The sequence below is a fragment of the Chrysochloris asiatica genome, unplaced genomic scaffold, assembly GCF_000296735.1.
Source record: "Chrysochloris asiatica unplaced genomic scaffold, ChrAsi1.0 scaffold00896, whole genome shotgun sequence".
Lineage (NCBI taxonomy): Eukaryota > Metazoa > Chordata > Mammalia > Afrosoricida > Chrysochloridae > Chrysochloris > Chrysochloris asiatica.
Window position 1 is genome coordinate 44,805 of NW_006409414.1, and position 13,128 is coordinate 57,932.

Here is a 13,128-nt window from a genome sequence, read left to right on the forward strand (position 1 = left end):
CTGACCACTGTGTGTTCTGAGTGTCTTCTAACCTGGGGCTCATCTCCCAGCACTCTATGGGACAGTGTTCTGTCTGACCACTGTGTGTTCTGGGTGTCTTCTAACCTGGAGCTCATCTCCCAGCACTCTATGGGACAGTGTTCTGTCCTGACCACTGTGTATTCTGAGTGTCTTCTAACCTGGGGGGCTCATCTCCCAGCACTCTATGGGACAGTGTTCTGTCTGACCAGTGTGTATTCTGAGTGTCTTCTAACCTGGGGGGCTCATCTCCCAGCACTCTACTGAACAGAATTCTGTCTTGAGCCATAGGGTTTTCATTGGCTGATATTACTAAGTACGATTGGGTTTCACAAAGCCCAGGACAGTGGAATGAAAGGGTAACGGCCTTTCCCACTTCCATCGTGAAGAGCCCTCGTAGCTCACAGGCCTTTTCACCTCGTCCATCTTAGTCTGGAAGCTCCACTGAAACCTGGCCACATGGGTGGACCCTGCTGGTGTTCTTAATCCCGGGGGCACTGCTTCCAGCATCCCAGCACTGTGGGCCATACTGAAATGTTGCCTGTGTAGGTAAATGTCCCAGAAGACTTGGCATGGTGGGGTGACCATGGGCAGGACAGGTGGCCAGGTGACATGGGAGGTGCAGGCCCCTCCAGCCCCCTCACCAGTGTCCTGTGGCTTCTCCCTGGCAGGTCAATATCGGCATCCTCATCGCTGTCACCAGGGTCATCTCCCAGATCAGCGCTGACAACTACAAGATCCACGGAGACCCCAACGCCTTCAAGTAAGTGGCCCTGGGCCACCAGAGATGCCCCCACACAGGCTCTGTATGCATCCACCGCCCTGCTCCTAAGATTCCAGACATGCCCCTGGCCAGGCTTCAATGCGGCTGAACCGAGGGTCTGTCCACATGTCCTCTCTGGGCAGGCAGCATCCAGAGCAGACTGTGAGAGCTGCTTCGTTCTGTGTCAGGACCCTCTCCTCACAAGGAACACCCTGTACTCACCAGCACTGCTGAGGGGGACCTGTCCCCTGGGACCTGGGAGGCCTGGAGTGTGGAGAGGCTGGCTTTATGTCCCCATGAACAGTCGTCCCTGAGTCCCACACCTGCATGTCAGTATCCCGCTAGGTCAGCCCCACCTCCTGTGTCACAGCGTTGGTGGCAGGAAGCCCCTTCCCAACCTGTGCAAATAGGGGTGCAGATCTGAAGGTTCAGGGTTCTCTGTGGTAGGGATGCCAGTTACCTGGACCAATGTCACACCAAGCAGCCGGCACCCCAACCTTGGGCCAAGGTTGTACTCCTAGCGTGAGTACAGCACTCTGGACCCCACACCCACCAGGCTGGGCTGGGGGAGCAGAGACAGTCGTGAGGGGCCAGAGGCTGCTCGGAAATTTTGGAGTGGACGGTCATTTCCTCTGCACAGATTCTAATGAAAATATTTAAAGTGCAGCCCAAAGGCTGGCAAAATTAAACTTACTTTAGTTACACTCTGTCTTTTCAGATCTGTCAGGAAAAACAGTAAATATGTCTGCAGTCAAATCGATTAGGTCATTACTCTCTAATGAATTCCAAACTCTGGGAATTAAGTCACGGTCCTCGGGGCTTGTCACCGCCTCAGGGGGGGACTCGGGGGCTGGATCTGAGGGGAAGGTGCTTATGGGGCTGGGTCACCTCCTTCTGTTCCCTCGAGAGCTGGACAGCAGGCCTCGGAGACACCTGTCCTTCCTGCCTGGCCCCTCAGTCCCCCGAGGACACAGTGCATGGGAAGTTATGTGAGACGCTGTCCCCAGTGACAGCCCTCCCACCCCCTGCAGAGCCCAGGCCCAGGATGACAGCACCCTCAGTATCCCCACCTGCCACCCTGCCTCCTCGTCACAGCTCCCAGGCAGCCAATGGGCCAGTCCTTTAGTGATCCCCTGCCCATGGGAACTTTCTGTGAATGGGGACCAGGGTTCTGGGGGGAGGAAGGGATGGTGAGACCCCTTAGAGTGCACCCATGAGCAGAGGTGTGAGATGGACACCCTCGCAGGAGCCAGTGGCCCTACCGGGGCAGTGGACACTATGCTCACTGTCCTCACAGGGCCATTGGTCAGAGCAGCCGTTTCCGCCGTTTCCAAACCTGCGTCTGGTGGCTGCTCCGTTCACAGATGGGGGATTTTCCCAGACTCAGTCACGATGGCTGAGAATTCTATCATGTCCCGAGACAGGACTCCTGGTTACCATGTTAGTTTTTTTGAGACACATGGGCTGAAGACCCCCGAGATCCCAGGGCTCTCCCCAGGGCGCTGCTCCCCACGGGGCACCCCTGAGGTCCCCTGTGTCCTTGTTGTGTACTCACTCAGGTGCCCCTTACTGAGAGCCGGGGGGCCGGGCTCTATGTTCTAGCGTTTTCCCAGCAGGACTGTGTGTCCCAAGTGACCCTGGCCCCTTACCCAGTATGCCCCACTTCTCTTCCAGGCTGACGGCAAAGGCGGTGGCGGTGTTGCTGCCAATCCTGGGCACTTCGTGGCTCTTCGGCGTGCTGGCGGTCAATGAGCAGGCCGTGGTCTTCCAGTACACGTTCGCCACACTCAACTCCTTACAGGTGCGCACAGTAAGGGCTCACCTGCCTGCTGCACCCCCACACCCCAGGCCCACGGGGACTGAGGAGATGGTGCTGAGGACCTGAGGCTGAGCCCCCAGACGAGGGTTGTGGCAGGGAGTCCCCCGTGGAGCACAGTAGACAGTCTTGTGCCCTGGCCCCCAGGAGCCCCCCATGTGTGTTGGTGAGGTTGGCATCATCATCCCCATGTGATAAGTGCTGGTCTCTGTCCCCCCTCCCCCAGTGAGCTCCTTCGCCCAGCACTGAACCCCCAGAGGTGACTGGGGACTGTAGGGAACCTGTCTTCCATCTGTCATGTGGGGTCTGGGGGGAGCCCTCCTCCACCTGTCATGTGGGGTCTGGGGGGAGCCCTCCTCCAACCTGTCATGTGGGGTCTGGGAGGAGCCCTCCTCCACCCTGTCATGTGGGGGGTCTGAGGGGAACCCTCCTCCACCTGTCATGTGGAGGGTCTGCGGGGAGCCCTCCTCCACCTGTCATGTGGGGTCTGGGGGGAGCCCCTCCTCCACCTGTTATGTGGGGTCTGGGGGGAGCCCTCCTCCACCTGTCATGTGGAGGGTCTGGGGGGAGCCCTCCTCCACCCGTCATACCCCACAGGACAGGGAAGGGGCTCTGGAAAGGTACCAGAACCCCCTAACTGGCTTCTCCTCTGCCAGGGCCTCTTCATCTTCCTGTTCCACTGCGTCCTGAACTCAGAGGTACGTCTGCCCATCGGTGCCAGTCACACAGTGGTGGGGACGCTATGCAGCCAAATTGGCCATGGGGAGGTGGCCGAGCATGCTGACTGCAGGGTGACTGGGCCAGACTTTGCCCCTAGGTTGTTAGCAGTGCAGGGGCAACAGCCTGCCTCTGTTACCCCAGTCAGTACCACGCAGACCCGCTCTGTCCTGATCTGGGCCCCCCGGCCTGCCTATCGCCCTGTGTTTATGAGACAGTAGTGGTTCGGGGTGCTCTGGTCGTCTGTGGGGGAGACCCACCCGGGTTCCATTCCTGGCTGTGGGGTCCTGTGTGCTGCTAGGCTGAGGACAATTTCAGTGGAGCTTCCAGACTCAGCCGGCTGAGAAAGTAAAGTGTGGCGGGGGGTCTGTGGACCCCAACAGCCTCACTGCAGCCCATCGTGGGGATGGCCCTCTTCCCTGGGGCTCCAGGGGCCCTGGGTTGGGCCAATTCCACTCAGAATCACAGCTCCTTGCAATTTGCTTTTCCTGAGTCCCCATCCTTCTTGCAAAGGTACGAGCCGCTTTCAAGCACAAAACCAAGATCTGGTCCCTTACCAGCAGCACCTCTCGGAGCACCCATGTGAAGCCCTCCAGCTCCGACATCGTGAGTAGCATGAGCGCCTCCTCTAGCCAGCACCCTTCCTGACGGCTGCTGTGGTTCTGGGGCCCCGTGGGTGCTGTGGTCGTCTCGGCGGTGAAGGTAGAGGAGGAATTGGGCTTTGCGGGACCTGCTGGTCTTGTTCCGTGCTCCAAGCTGATGCATGCCTAACAGTACCGTGAACCTGGGCTCAGGTCATCATGGCAGGTCCCCAGAGCCAGGGTCTCCTGTGCTGACCTCAGCTGACTCGAGGGCAAATAGAATCTGAGGGGACACAGACATCCTACACAACCTCAGGGCCTGAGTCCAGGGTCTAAACAAGCCTCTCGCCTTTCTGTGGCTGCCCGCCCCGACTCATCCCCTCCCACCCCCAGACCAGGTCCCTTGGTGGTCACAGGTTCTCAGTGCACAGCTGCATGCTATCTATCACCCTAACCATCCTGGGCAACCCCAATCCATTACCGTACGCCTGTGTCCCTTCCCCCACACATGGGCACAGAGGAGCTGGTGGATTCTGTAAGCCTTGGCTTACAGCAGTTCTCAGCACAGGCTGTCCTCTCTAAACAACCACCAAACCTGTGTGTGAATGGACAGATACATGATGAGTGAGTGACCAGATGGGCAGATGAATGGATGAATGAATGAATGATGAGGTGGACGAATGGATGGATGGGTGCATAGATGGCTGGTTGAATGGACAAATGGACAGAGGGACGGACGGGTGGATGGATGATCAGGTGTATAGCTGAATGAGTGAGGAGATGGACGAGTGGATGGATGGGTAGATAGATGGCTGGTTGAATGGACGAATGGACAGAGGGACAGATGGTGGACAGGTGATCAGGTGAATAGATGGATGAATGAATGACAGAGGATGGATGGTGGATGGATGATCAGGTGAATAGATGGATGAATGAATGGACAGAGGAAGGATGGTTACAAACTATTCTGGGTCAGGATGAGTCCACACCCTAAAACTGGAATCAGAAATGGGAAGGGAGGTGGTACAGAGTCCTGGAGAGATGTGTCCTCAGGAGGGCAGGAAGACCACCCTCCCACCCACCCTGACCCTTCCATCCTCACCCTACCTTTCTGTGGTTTGTAGGTGAACGGAGCCCGGCCAGCTACGACGTCCTCGAAGCTCAGCCCCTGGGACAAGAGCAGCGCCTCCGCCCACCGTGTGGATCTGTCTGCTGTGTGAGAAAGTTGCCGACCGGCCGATCCCAGACACCCCGCAGATCCACTCTCCCTTCACCTGGGGTGCCCCTGTGTGCTGCCCACCGCTCGGTCGGCTGCTAACTACAGGGCCATGTAGCCAGGCAGGGTCTCTATGGACATGCATACCAGAAAGTGAACGAGGGCAGCAGGTGGTCACTGTGAGGCCACCTCCCACCACCTGGCTGCATCGCACATGTTCTGCACATCAGCCTGGGCGCTGTGGGTACTAGCGAGGACTGGACACCAAGCAAGAGATGGTCTCCAAGTGTGGCCAAGGTCCCCACGCCCCCATGCCCCCACAAGCCCCCATGGGGCCAGCCAGGTAGGGACAGTACTAGGGGATCCCACTTGCCATCTGCTGAGCTCACCCCACACTCCCCACACTGGGCCCCCCACCTGCACGCACGTCTTTCTGAGTCCCACCTGAGTGGACACCCAGCCCATGTGAAGACCCTCAGTGTCGCTGACCCCAGGTCCCAAGTCAGCTTCCAACACCCCTTCTCCTGACTCCCAGCTGCTTTTGTGTGTGATGCCCCCCACCAGCTCACAGCCTCCTGCACTGGGCACCCCCCCCCCATGGCTCCACCTTGTAAGGGCCCCTCCCCAGCACTGCTGTCCAGTGGCTGACAAAGCCCCCTCTGACCCAGGGAGCAGGTCACAGCAGGGCCGGGGGGTGGGGGGGCAGGTACATAACCTGTCGCTGTAGGAGCCTGGGTGGTGCAGTGCTTAATGTGCTCATTGTTAACCAAAAGGTTGACAGTTCAAACTCAGTCACTCTGTAGAAGAAAGGTGAGGTGGTCGGCACCCATCCACAGCCACGGCAGTCATCTGGGGTCGCTCACCATCTGCCTGGTCAGTCAGCCCACGCTGAGGGCCACCTGACAGGACACCCACAGACAGGAGGCATGTTAGTTATGACCCCGCCCCTGAGGAGAGAAGCCATTGTTGTCACCACGTGTGGATGAGCTCCAGGGGACATGGGCTGGGGTCTGCAGTCCCTGCCCTTGGATCTGGGCCGGGAAGGCTCCTCCCATGAGCACGGCGAATGCAGGGGTGAGACACGGAGCCCTGCTTTTCATACAGGAAACTTGCTTTAGAGCTGTGTCCGGATGTCACCTGAGCCCTTCCCTGCCCTCGCACACCTGCCCGGCTTCTGAAGCATGCCCAACCTGTGTGCCTCCACCAGCGTAGTAGCCGTGTGAAGTGGCCTGGCGCACTGACCCATAGCTAGTGGGCAGTAGGAGCGGTCAGCTCCCCTGCGAGTTCAGAATCAGACACGTGGATACAGCATGTGTACCCCCCTCCTGTCTGTGGCCCCTGACCCACAAGCGGTAACACTGTATTCCTGAAGCCTCACCTGGTGTTGAGCTCCTGGTTGGTTTTGTGTGTGAAGTCAGTCCCTAAGGAGCCGCCTTTATTTCAGCCCGAGTTGTTGGTGGGTTTCTCCTCTCACTCCACGTAGCCAGCAGAGTGTGAGACCGCGTGAGCGAACCCGTCTACACCGGGCGTTCTTGATGAACGGGGCGCGAGCACTTTATTTATAGGCAATGAATCTTGAGTTCTGCAGTACTCTGTTATCCACACACCATTTGTCCAAAGACAAGAAGACGGAACTGCGCTGGAAGTAGATACGGCCCGGGGAAGACAGCGCGTGCTCCATAGTAGCACAAGTTTATGTGGTGATTTTATGAAATAAACCTCACGTGTCCCCACATGACACTGTGGTCTGGACAATCTGCTAGTGGACGACGGGAGGGACGTTTGTGGCCCTACTGATGACAGGTGCATCTCCTTCCAGTCCACGTGGCTGCCCTGGGCTTCGTATGAAGGCAGGTGTGCAGCAACGCAGCATCCCGCCAGCCCAGCAGCGCCATTTTTCCAGCAGCAGGTCATGCCCACGTGTCTCTGTCCCACTGTGGTCGTCCTCACAAGATCTCAAATGTTTCCATCAAGCTCTATGTCGTCTGATAGACTCCACTCTAGCGCTAACATCACTCTTGTATGCGCCGGGAAGCCGACAGACGGGTGTCCGTGCTTTCCTGTGATATTTGCTTAATTGTGGTGGTCAGAGGCGTGTCAGTATCATGTGATCCAGGGCAGAGGCATTCAGAATACACAGTGGGCACGGGATGGGGCCACCAGGAGTCATGGCCAACAGCAGCTCACAATGACAACTGAGTGTCCAGCACATTGTAACTGTGGGTGTGTGGGTGATGGATGGACAGAGGGCGCCCAGTTCACTCAAGACCTGCCAGGACGTGGGGCCCTACTACGGACAAGCAGGCATTTGAGGAAGGGGAGGAGGAGGAAGGAGAAATGCCCTTGTTTGGTCCTGGTTTACTTACAGCATCAGAGAAGGCAGACAGTTTGGCTACACAGCACCCCAAACCCACGCGCTCACTTGCCTCCCCACACGCCTCTCTGTTCCCTGTACACAGGCAGACGTAATTCACACAGCCATACATCAGCGTCCTTTGTTCAGCCGTCTATGCATCAATGGAGTCTACTCATAAATCATCTATTTCACTAAAGATCTGGAGCATATACTCAGCATTCAGTTAGATATCATGTTACTGCAGTCTTGCATTCTTTTACAACTATTTTGTTATTTCTCTGTATGTGTGTGTATAATGAAGGCCTGGTGATGCAGTGGCTAAAGCCCTCTACTGCTCACTGAAAGGCCAGCGGTATTCACCCACTGGCAGCTTTGCAGAAGAAAGGTGTATCTGCCTGCTTCCGTAAAGGTCACGGCCTTGAAAACCCGGGGAGTCTTCTGTACCTTGTCCTTCATGATCATGCTGACTCAGAATCAACACGACAACAATAGATCTGTGTGCTAGTTAAGGTTCCGTGTCAACTTGACCAGGGATCCCGATGGTTTGACAGTTGAGAAGTACCTACGTGATTTGATGGGATAGACAAACATCAGGATTAAGGGTGGAATTGTGGTGCTTGTCACATGCTGTCAAGTCAGCTCTGACTCCTAGTGACCCCATGCACAACAGAATGAAACACTGCCCAGTCCTGCGCATCCTCACAATCGTTACGGTTGGACCCATTGCTACTGGCCCTGTGTCAATCCATCTCCCTGGGGGTCTTCCTCTTTTTCACTGGCCCTCCAATTTGCCAAGCATGATGTCCTTCAGAAACCAGTCCCTTCTGATAATGTGTCTGAAGTATTAAAGACAAAGTCTGGCCATGCTGGCTTCTAAGGAGCACTCTGGCTGCACTTCTACCAACATGGATTTGTTTGTTCTTTTGGCAGCCCACAGTACTTTGAATCCTCTCCTCCAACACCATAACTCAAACGCATCAATTCTTCTGTGGTTTTCCTAACTCACTTTCCAACATTCACAAGCCTATGAGGCTATTTAAAGTACCATGGCTTGAGTCAGGCACACCTTAGTCCTCAAGCTGATATTTCTGTTCTTGAATACTTTCGAGAGGTCTTGGGCAGCGTATTTGTCTAATGTAATATGTTGCTGGATTTCTTGACTGCTGCTACCATGAATGTTGATGGTGGATCCAAGCAAAATGAAGTCTTGAAAAATTTCAATCTTTTCTCCATTTATCATGATGCTATTTATTGGTCCACTGGTGAGGATGTGTTTTCTTTGAGGTATAACCCATACTGAAGGCTTTAGTCTTTGATGTTCATCAGTAAATATTTAAGTCCTCTTCGCTTCCAGCAAGCAAGGTTGTATCATCTGCATATCGCTGGTTGTTAATGAGTCTTCCTCCAATCCTGATGCCACATTCTTTTTCATATGACAACATAAAAGGCAATTAAATTATTCACATGGACCTCAACAAATAGAATGCACAGGAATCAAATAGACTACATCTGGGGGAAGAGATGGTAGAAACACTCAATATCATCAGCCAATACAAGGCCAGAGAACTACTGTGGAACAGACTATCAATCATTCATAGGAAAGTTCAGGATGTTTCTGAAAAAAATTAAAACAAGTCCATGACAGCCAAAATATGAAAGAAAAGACCAAAATGGATGTCAGAAGAGACTCTGAAACTTGCTCTCCAGTGTACAGATACTAAAGTGATTGGAAGAAATGAGAAAGTAAAAGCTAAACAGAAAATTTTAAAAAGAAAAAAAAAAAAAAGCAGCTTGAGAAGGCAAAGTCAAGTATTATAATGAAATATGCAAAGACCTGAAACTAGAAAATCTAAAGGGAAGAACACGCTCAGCATTTCTCAAGCTCAATGAACTCAAGAAAATATTCAAGCCCCAACTTGCAATATTGAAAGGCTCTGTGGTCAAAATATTGAATGATGAAGACAGCATCAAGAGAAGATGGAAGGAATACACAGAGTCATTTTACAAAAAGAAATGGTTGACCTACACCTATGGATGCACTAGCTCAAAAAGGGAACAAATCTTTACAGTGAGGATCATTCCCACCCCCTCCACACACACAGTAGGCAGAGATGGGCAACTTGGACATTGGCTACCCTAAATGGGGGGCTATAAAGGCAAGAAGTGACTGGCTTACAAGCTTTCCAGAGGGAGCCTAGATCCAGAGGGCGTGGAGGAAGGTAGAATCTCCACTGAGTAGTATCCAATCTGTCTAGGCGGGGCTGATGCAATGAAATACAGATAGGTCTCTTGTGATACAATAGTGAGTGATTGTTATCAGGATTGATTGTGAGGGTTGTAAATGTAAAAGTAGACGTTTTATAACAAGGAGGGGAGTGATTAACTTTGCAGCATAGGAGCAGAGGTCCCTGGGGCCATCAAGGGAGAAGAGCAGAGAGCAGGACTCTACCCAGAGAAGCAGTCATGCCTGAGATGGAGGCAGAGATGATGACATGGAGCGATGGAGCAGCTGGAGACTTTAGACCCAGAGACAGAGAGGGACTGCGTGCTGACAACTGGGGGGTGGGGGTGGGGGGTGAGGGCAGGCTTGTAGTGTATACCCTTTGGTTAGTTGATGATGCATGGAGGGGATTGTACCCATGACAATAAAATGATATACGATAGGATGAATGTAAAACTAATGTTCTCCCATGTAAACTATGACATAATTCACAATAAAACATTAAAAAAAAAAAAAGATATGGTTGATGTTCAACCATTTCACAAGGTAGCATATGATCAAGAACTAATGGTACTGAAGGAGGAAGTCCAAGGTGTACTGAAGACACTGGCAAGAAAAAAACAAACACAAAAGACAAGACTCCAGAAATTGACCGAATACAAATTGAAATCTTTCAACAAACTGACGCAGCAATGCAGGCACTCCTTCATGTATGCCAAGAAATTTGGAAGACAATCACCTGGCCAGCCGATAAGAAGAGTTCCGTATTTGTACCCAATCCAATGATAGGTGACTCAGGGAATGCAGAAACCCTCCAACACTATTAATATCACATGCGAGTTAACATTTTTCAGAAGGGATCTGCCAGAAACTCAAGTGAGATTCAGAAGAGGACGTGGAACTAGGGCTATCGTTGGCTGATGTCAGGTGGATCTTGGCTGAAAGCAGAGCATTTCAGAAAGTTGTTTGTGCTTTATTGACTACGCAAAGACTTTCAGCTGTGTGGATCCTGACACACTATGGACACCATTGGGAAGAATAGGTATTCCAGAACACTTCGTTGTGCTCATGTGGAACCTGTTCATAGACCGAGAGGTGGTGGTTCAAATGAAACAAAGGGATGCTGATTGGTCTTAAATCAAGAAAGGTGTGCACCAGGGGTGTGTTCTTTCACCACACGTATTCGATCTGTGTGCTGAGCAAATAATCTGAGAAGCTGGTTCATCTGACGAAAAGGGGTGGGATACAACACCCTTGACCCCACCACCACCCTGGTTTACGGACAATTCCCACAGGTGTAGCATGCAACACCTTTTATAGTACAAGAGAGAGATTTGAACAGAGAAAGGGGGACTTTCTACCACCAAGAGAAAAGAGGCAGGAGTGGGATGCATCCTTTAGAGCTGAAGCACTCACTGTGAAGCTCCTAGGTCCAGGGGAAAATGGACGCCAAGACCCATGGAGATCTCCGAGGAATGCTGCGTCTACAAACGCTGAAAGGAGACAAGGCCCCTTCTCCAGAGCCAGTGCTGAGAATGCAGACTTCTCACCTCCTAAACTGTGAGCGAATTTCTGTTTGGTAAAGCCATCCTCATGTGGTATTTCTGTTATAGCGGCGATAGAGAATTAAGACAGTTTGGTGTTTTGGTTTGATGTATATGTTGTTCTTAAGTGTCAAGTCAGTTCTGACTCATAGCAACTCTGTATAGGGAGTCTGAGGAACAGCTGGTGGGTTTGAACCACCGACTTTGTGTTTAGCAGTTCAGTGTTTATCCTCCAGCACCGCACCAGAACCCCAGTGTGTATGTATAGATGATGATGGATAGATAGATAGATGATGAGATAGATAGATTGATCGATTGATAGATATCTTGACACTTTCTATATACAGACATTGTAGGTTTTTAATATATATATTACTTAAGGAGATGAGACTTTCTGCTCCCATAAAGATTTACAGCCTTGGAAACCCTATACAGGGTCACTATAAGTCGAAACCAACTCCACGGCACATCATCACCACCACCTAAGGAGGCGTAGTGACATAGTGGGTCATGTGTTGGGCTGCTAACTACAAGGTCAGCAGTTCAAGTCCACCAGGCGCTTCTTGGGATAAAGATAAGGTTTTTTGCTGCCATAAAGATTAACAGCCTCAGAAACCCTATAGAGAGTCATTGTGCATTGGAACCAACTTGGAGATGTATGTAGGTATTTTATTTGTGTTGGTTTTAGACATGTGGATATTAACATTTATTCTGCTGGCGGTTTTCCTCCTTCGTGTTTGCTGTTGTCTGGGTTGAATTTCAAAACTGACTTTTTCTGCATCAAGAAGAGCAAATGATCTCACAATCCTGAACATTTTGCCAAACTGACTCTTGAGCCAATTCTTGCTTCGACTGGCAACTTTCTGGTGTTTTCTTTTCATGAAATGTTCCCAGAACAGGCAGTCACTGGTGTTCGGAGTGAGCGCTTGCCTTATGGCCCCACACATTCTCCTCCTCCAGGAGTTCTGGGGTGGGGCTGTGGGATCAGTACTGGACTGCTAACCTCAAGTCAGCAGTTCAAACCCACCAGCCTCTCTCAGAAACCCTACACAGGGTCGCTATGAGTCAGAATCGACTTGACAGCACTTCACAACATTCTCTGCCTCTGGGGTTTAGTGGGAAACCTCTATCCCACTTTTAAAGCATGCTGCTATCTGGTGGGTGCCAGTAAAAGTGCATGAATCTGAAGAAACAGGCCTCATGCCTCCATCCCAGCACCAGAGACCCCTTGGGAAGTATGTGTCCCACTCATTGAATCAAAATCCATATTACCTCAAAAAAAAAAAATTTTTTTTCCCCATTTCATTCAAATTCCATTCCATGACTGAAAGCATAGGGTCTCAACCAAAATGTCAAAAGCAGAAATGACTTTAGTCTTGAAAGGGTTAATTAATATGTGTGACCCTGTGTGTGGCCTCCAAGTGGACAGCAGACTCAGCCCTCACTGCCTGGGTCAGTGACTCAGCCCAAGGACTCCCAGCCTCACTTCCTTCTCAGCGCCTGCGTCTCATCTGTTGCTAGGGATCCAAGGACCAAGCAGCCTCCCGGCGGAGCTCAGAAGGTCACGCAAGTGACCACACACCAGGGTGCAGTGAGTGGACAATTTTGTGGGGCTGTCACATCAATGCCACTCCCAGTGGCCCTGTAGGACAGAGCAGAGCTGCCCCCATATGGCTTCCGAGCCTGTAAATACTTACGAGGGCCAATTACCAGGTCTTGCTCCCGAGGAATAGCTGGCTGGGTTCAGACTGTCAGCCCATCACCCACCCCAGAGAGAAGTGTCCTTTCTGAGGACACTCGGACATGACGAGCTTCCATCCACCCTGGGCTCAGATCACGCGCACTAACGGGAGGAAGGAGGAGGCACTTTGGGGGGCGTTTATAACACAGGTGAAT

The 13,128-nt window shown here is 52.2% G+C and overlaps 1 protein-coding gene across 1 annotated transcript in view; it reads left to right on the top strand.

Annotated features, from left to right (window-relative positions):
* LOC102819507 (probable G-protein coupled receptor 133-like) overlaps positions 1–5,115 on the top strand; it is a 15,055-nt gene extending 9,940 nt beyond the window's left edge. The window contains exons 7-11 of the mRNA XM_006878005.1: positions 690–781; positions 2,456–2,582; positions 3,254–3,295; positions 3,828–3,920; positions 5,020–5,115. Coding sequence (XP_006878067.1) covers positions 690–781; positions 2,456–2,582; positions 3,254–3,295; positions 3,828–3,920; positions 5,020–5,115 — 450 coding nt within the window. The remainder of the gene's footprint in view (positions 1–689; positions 782–2,455; positions 2,583–3,253; positions 3,296–3,827; positions 3,921–5,019) is intronic.
* The last annotated feature ends 8,013 nt before the right edge of the window (positions 5,116–13,128 follow it).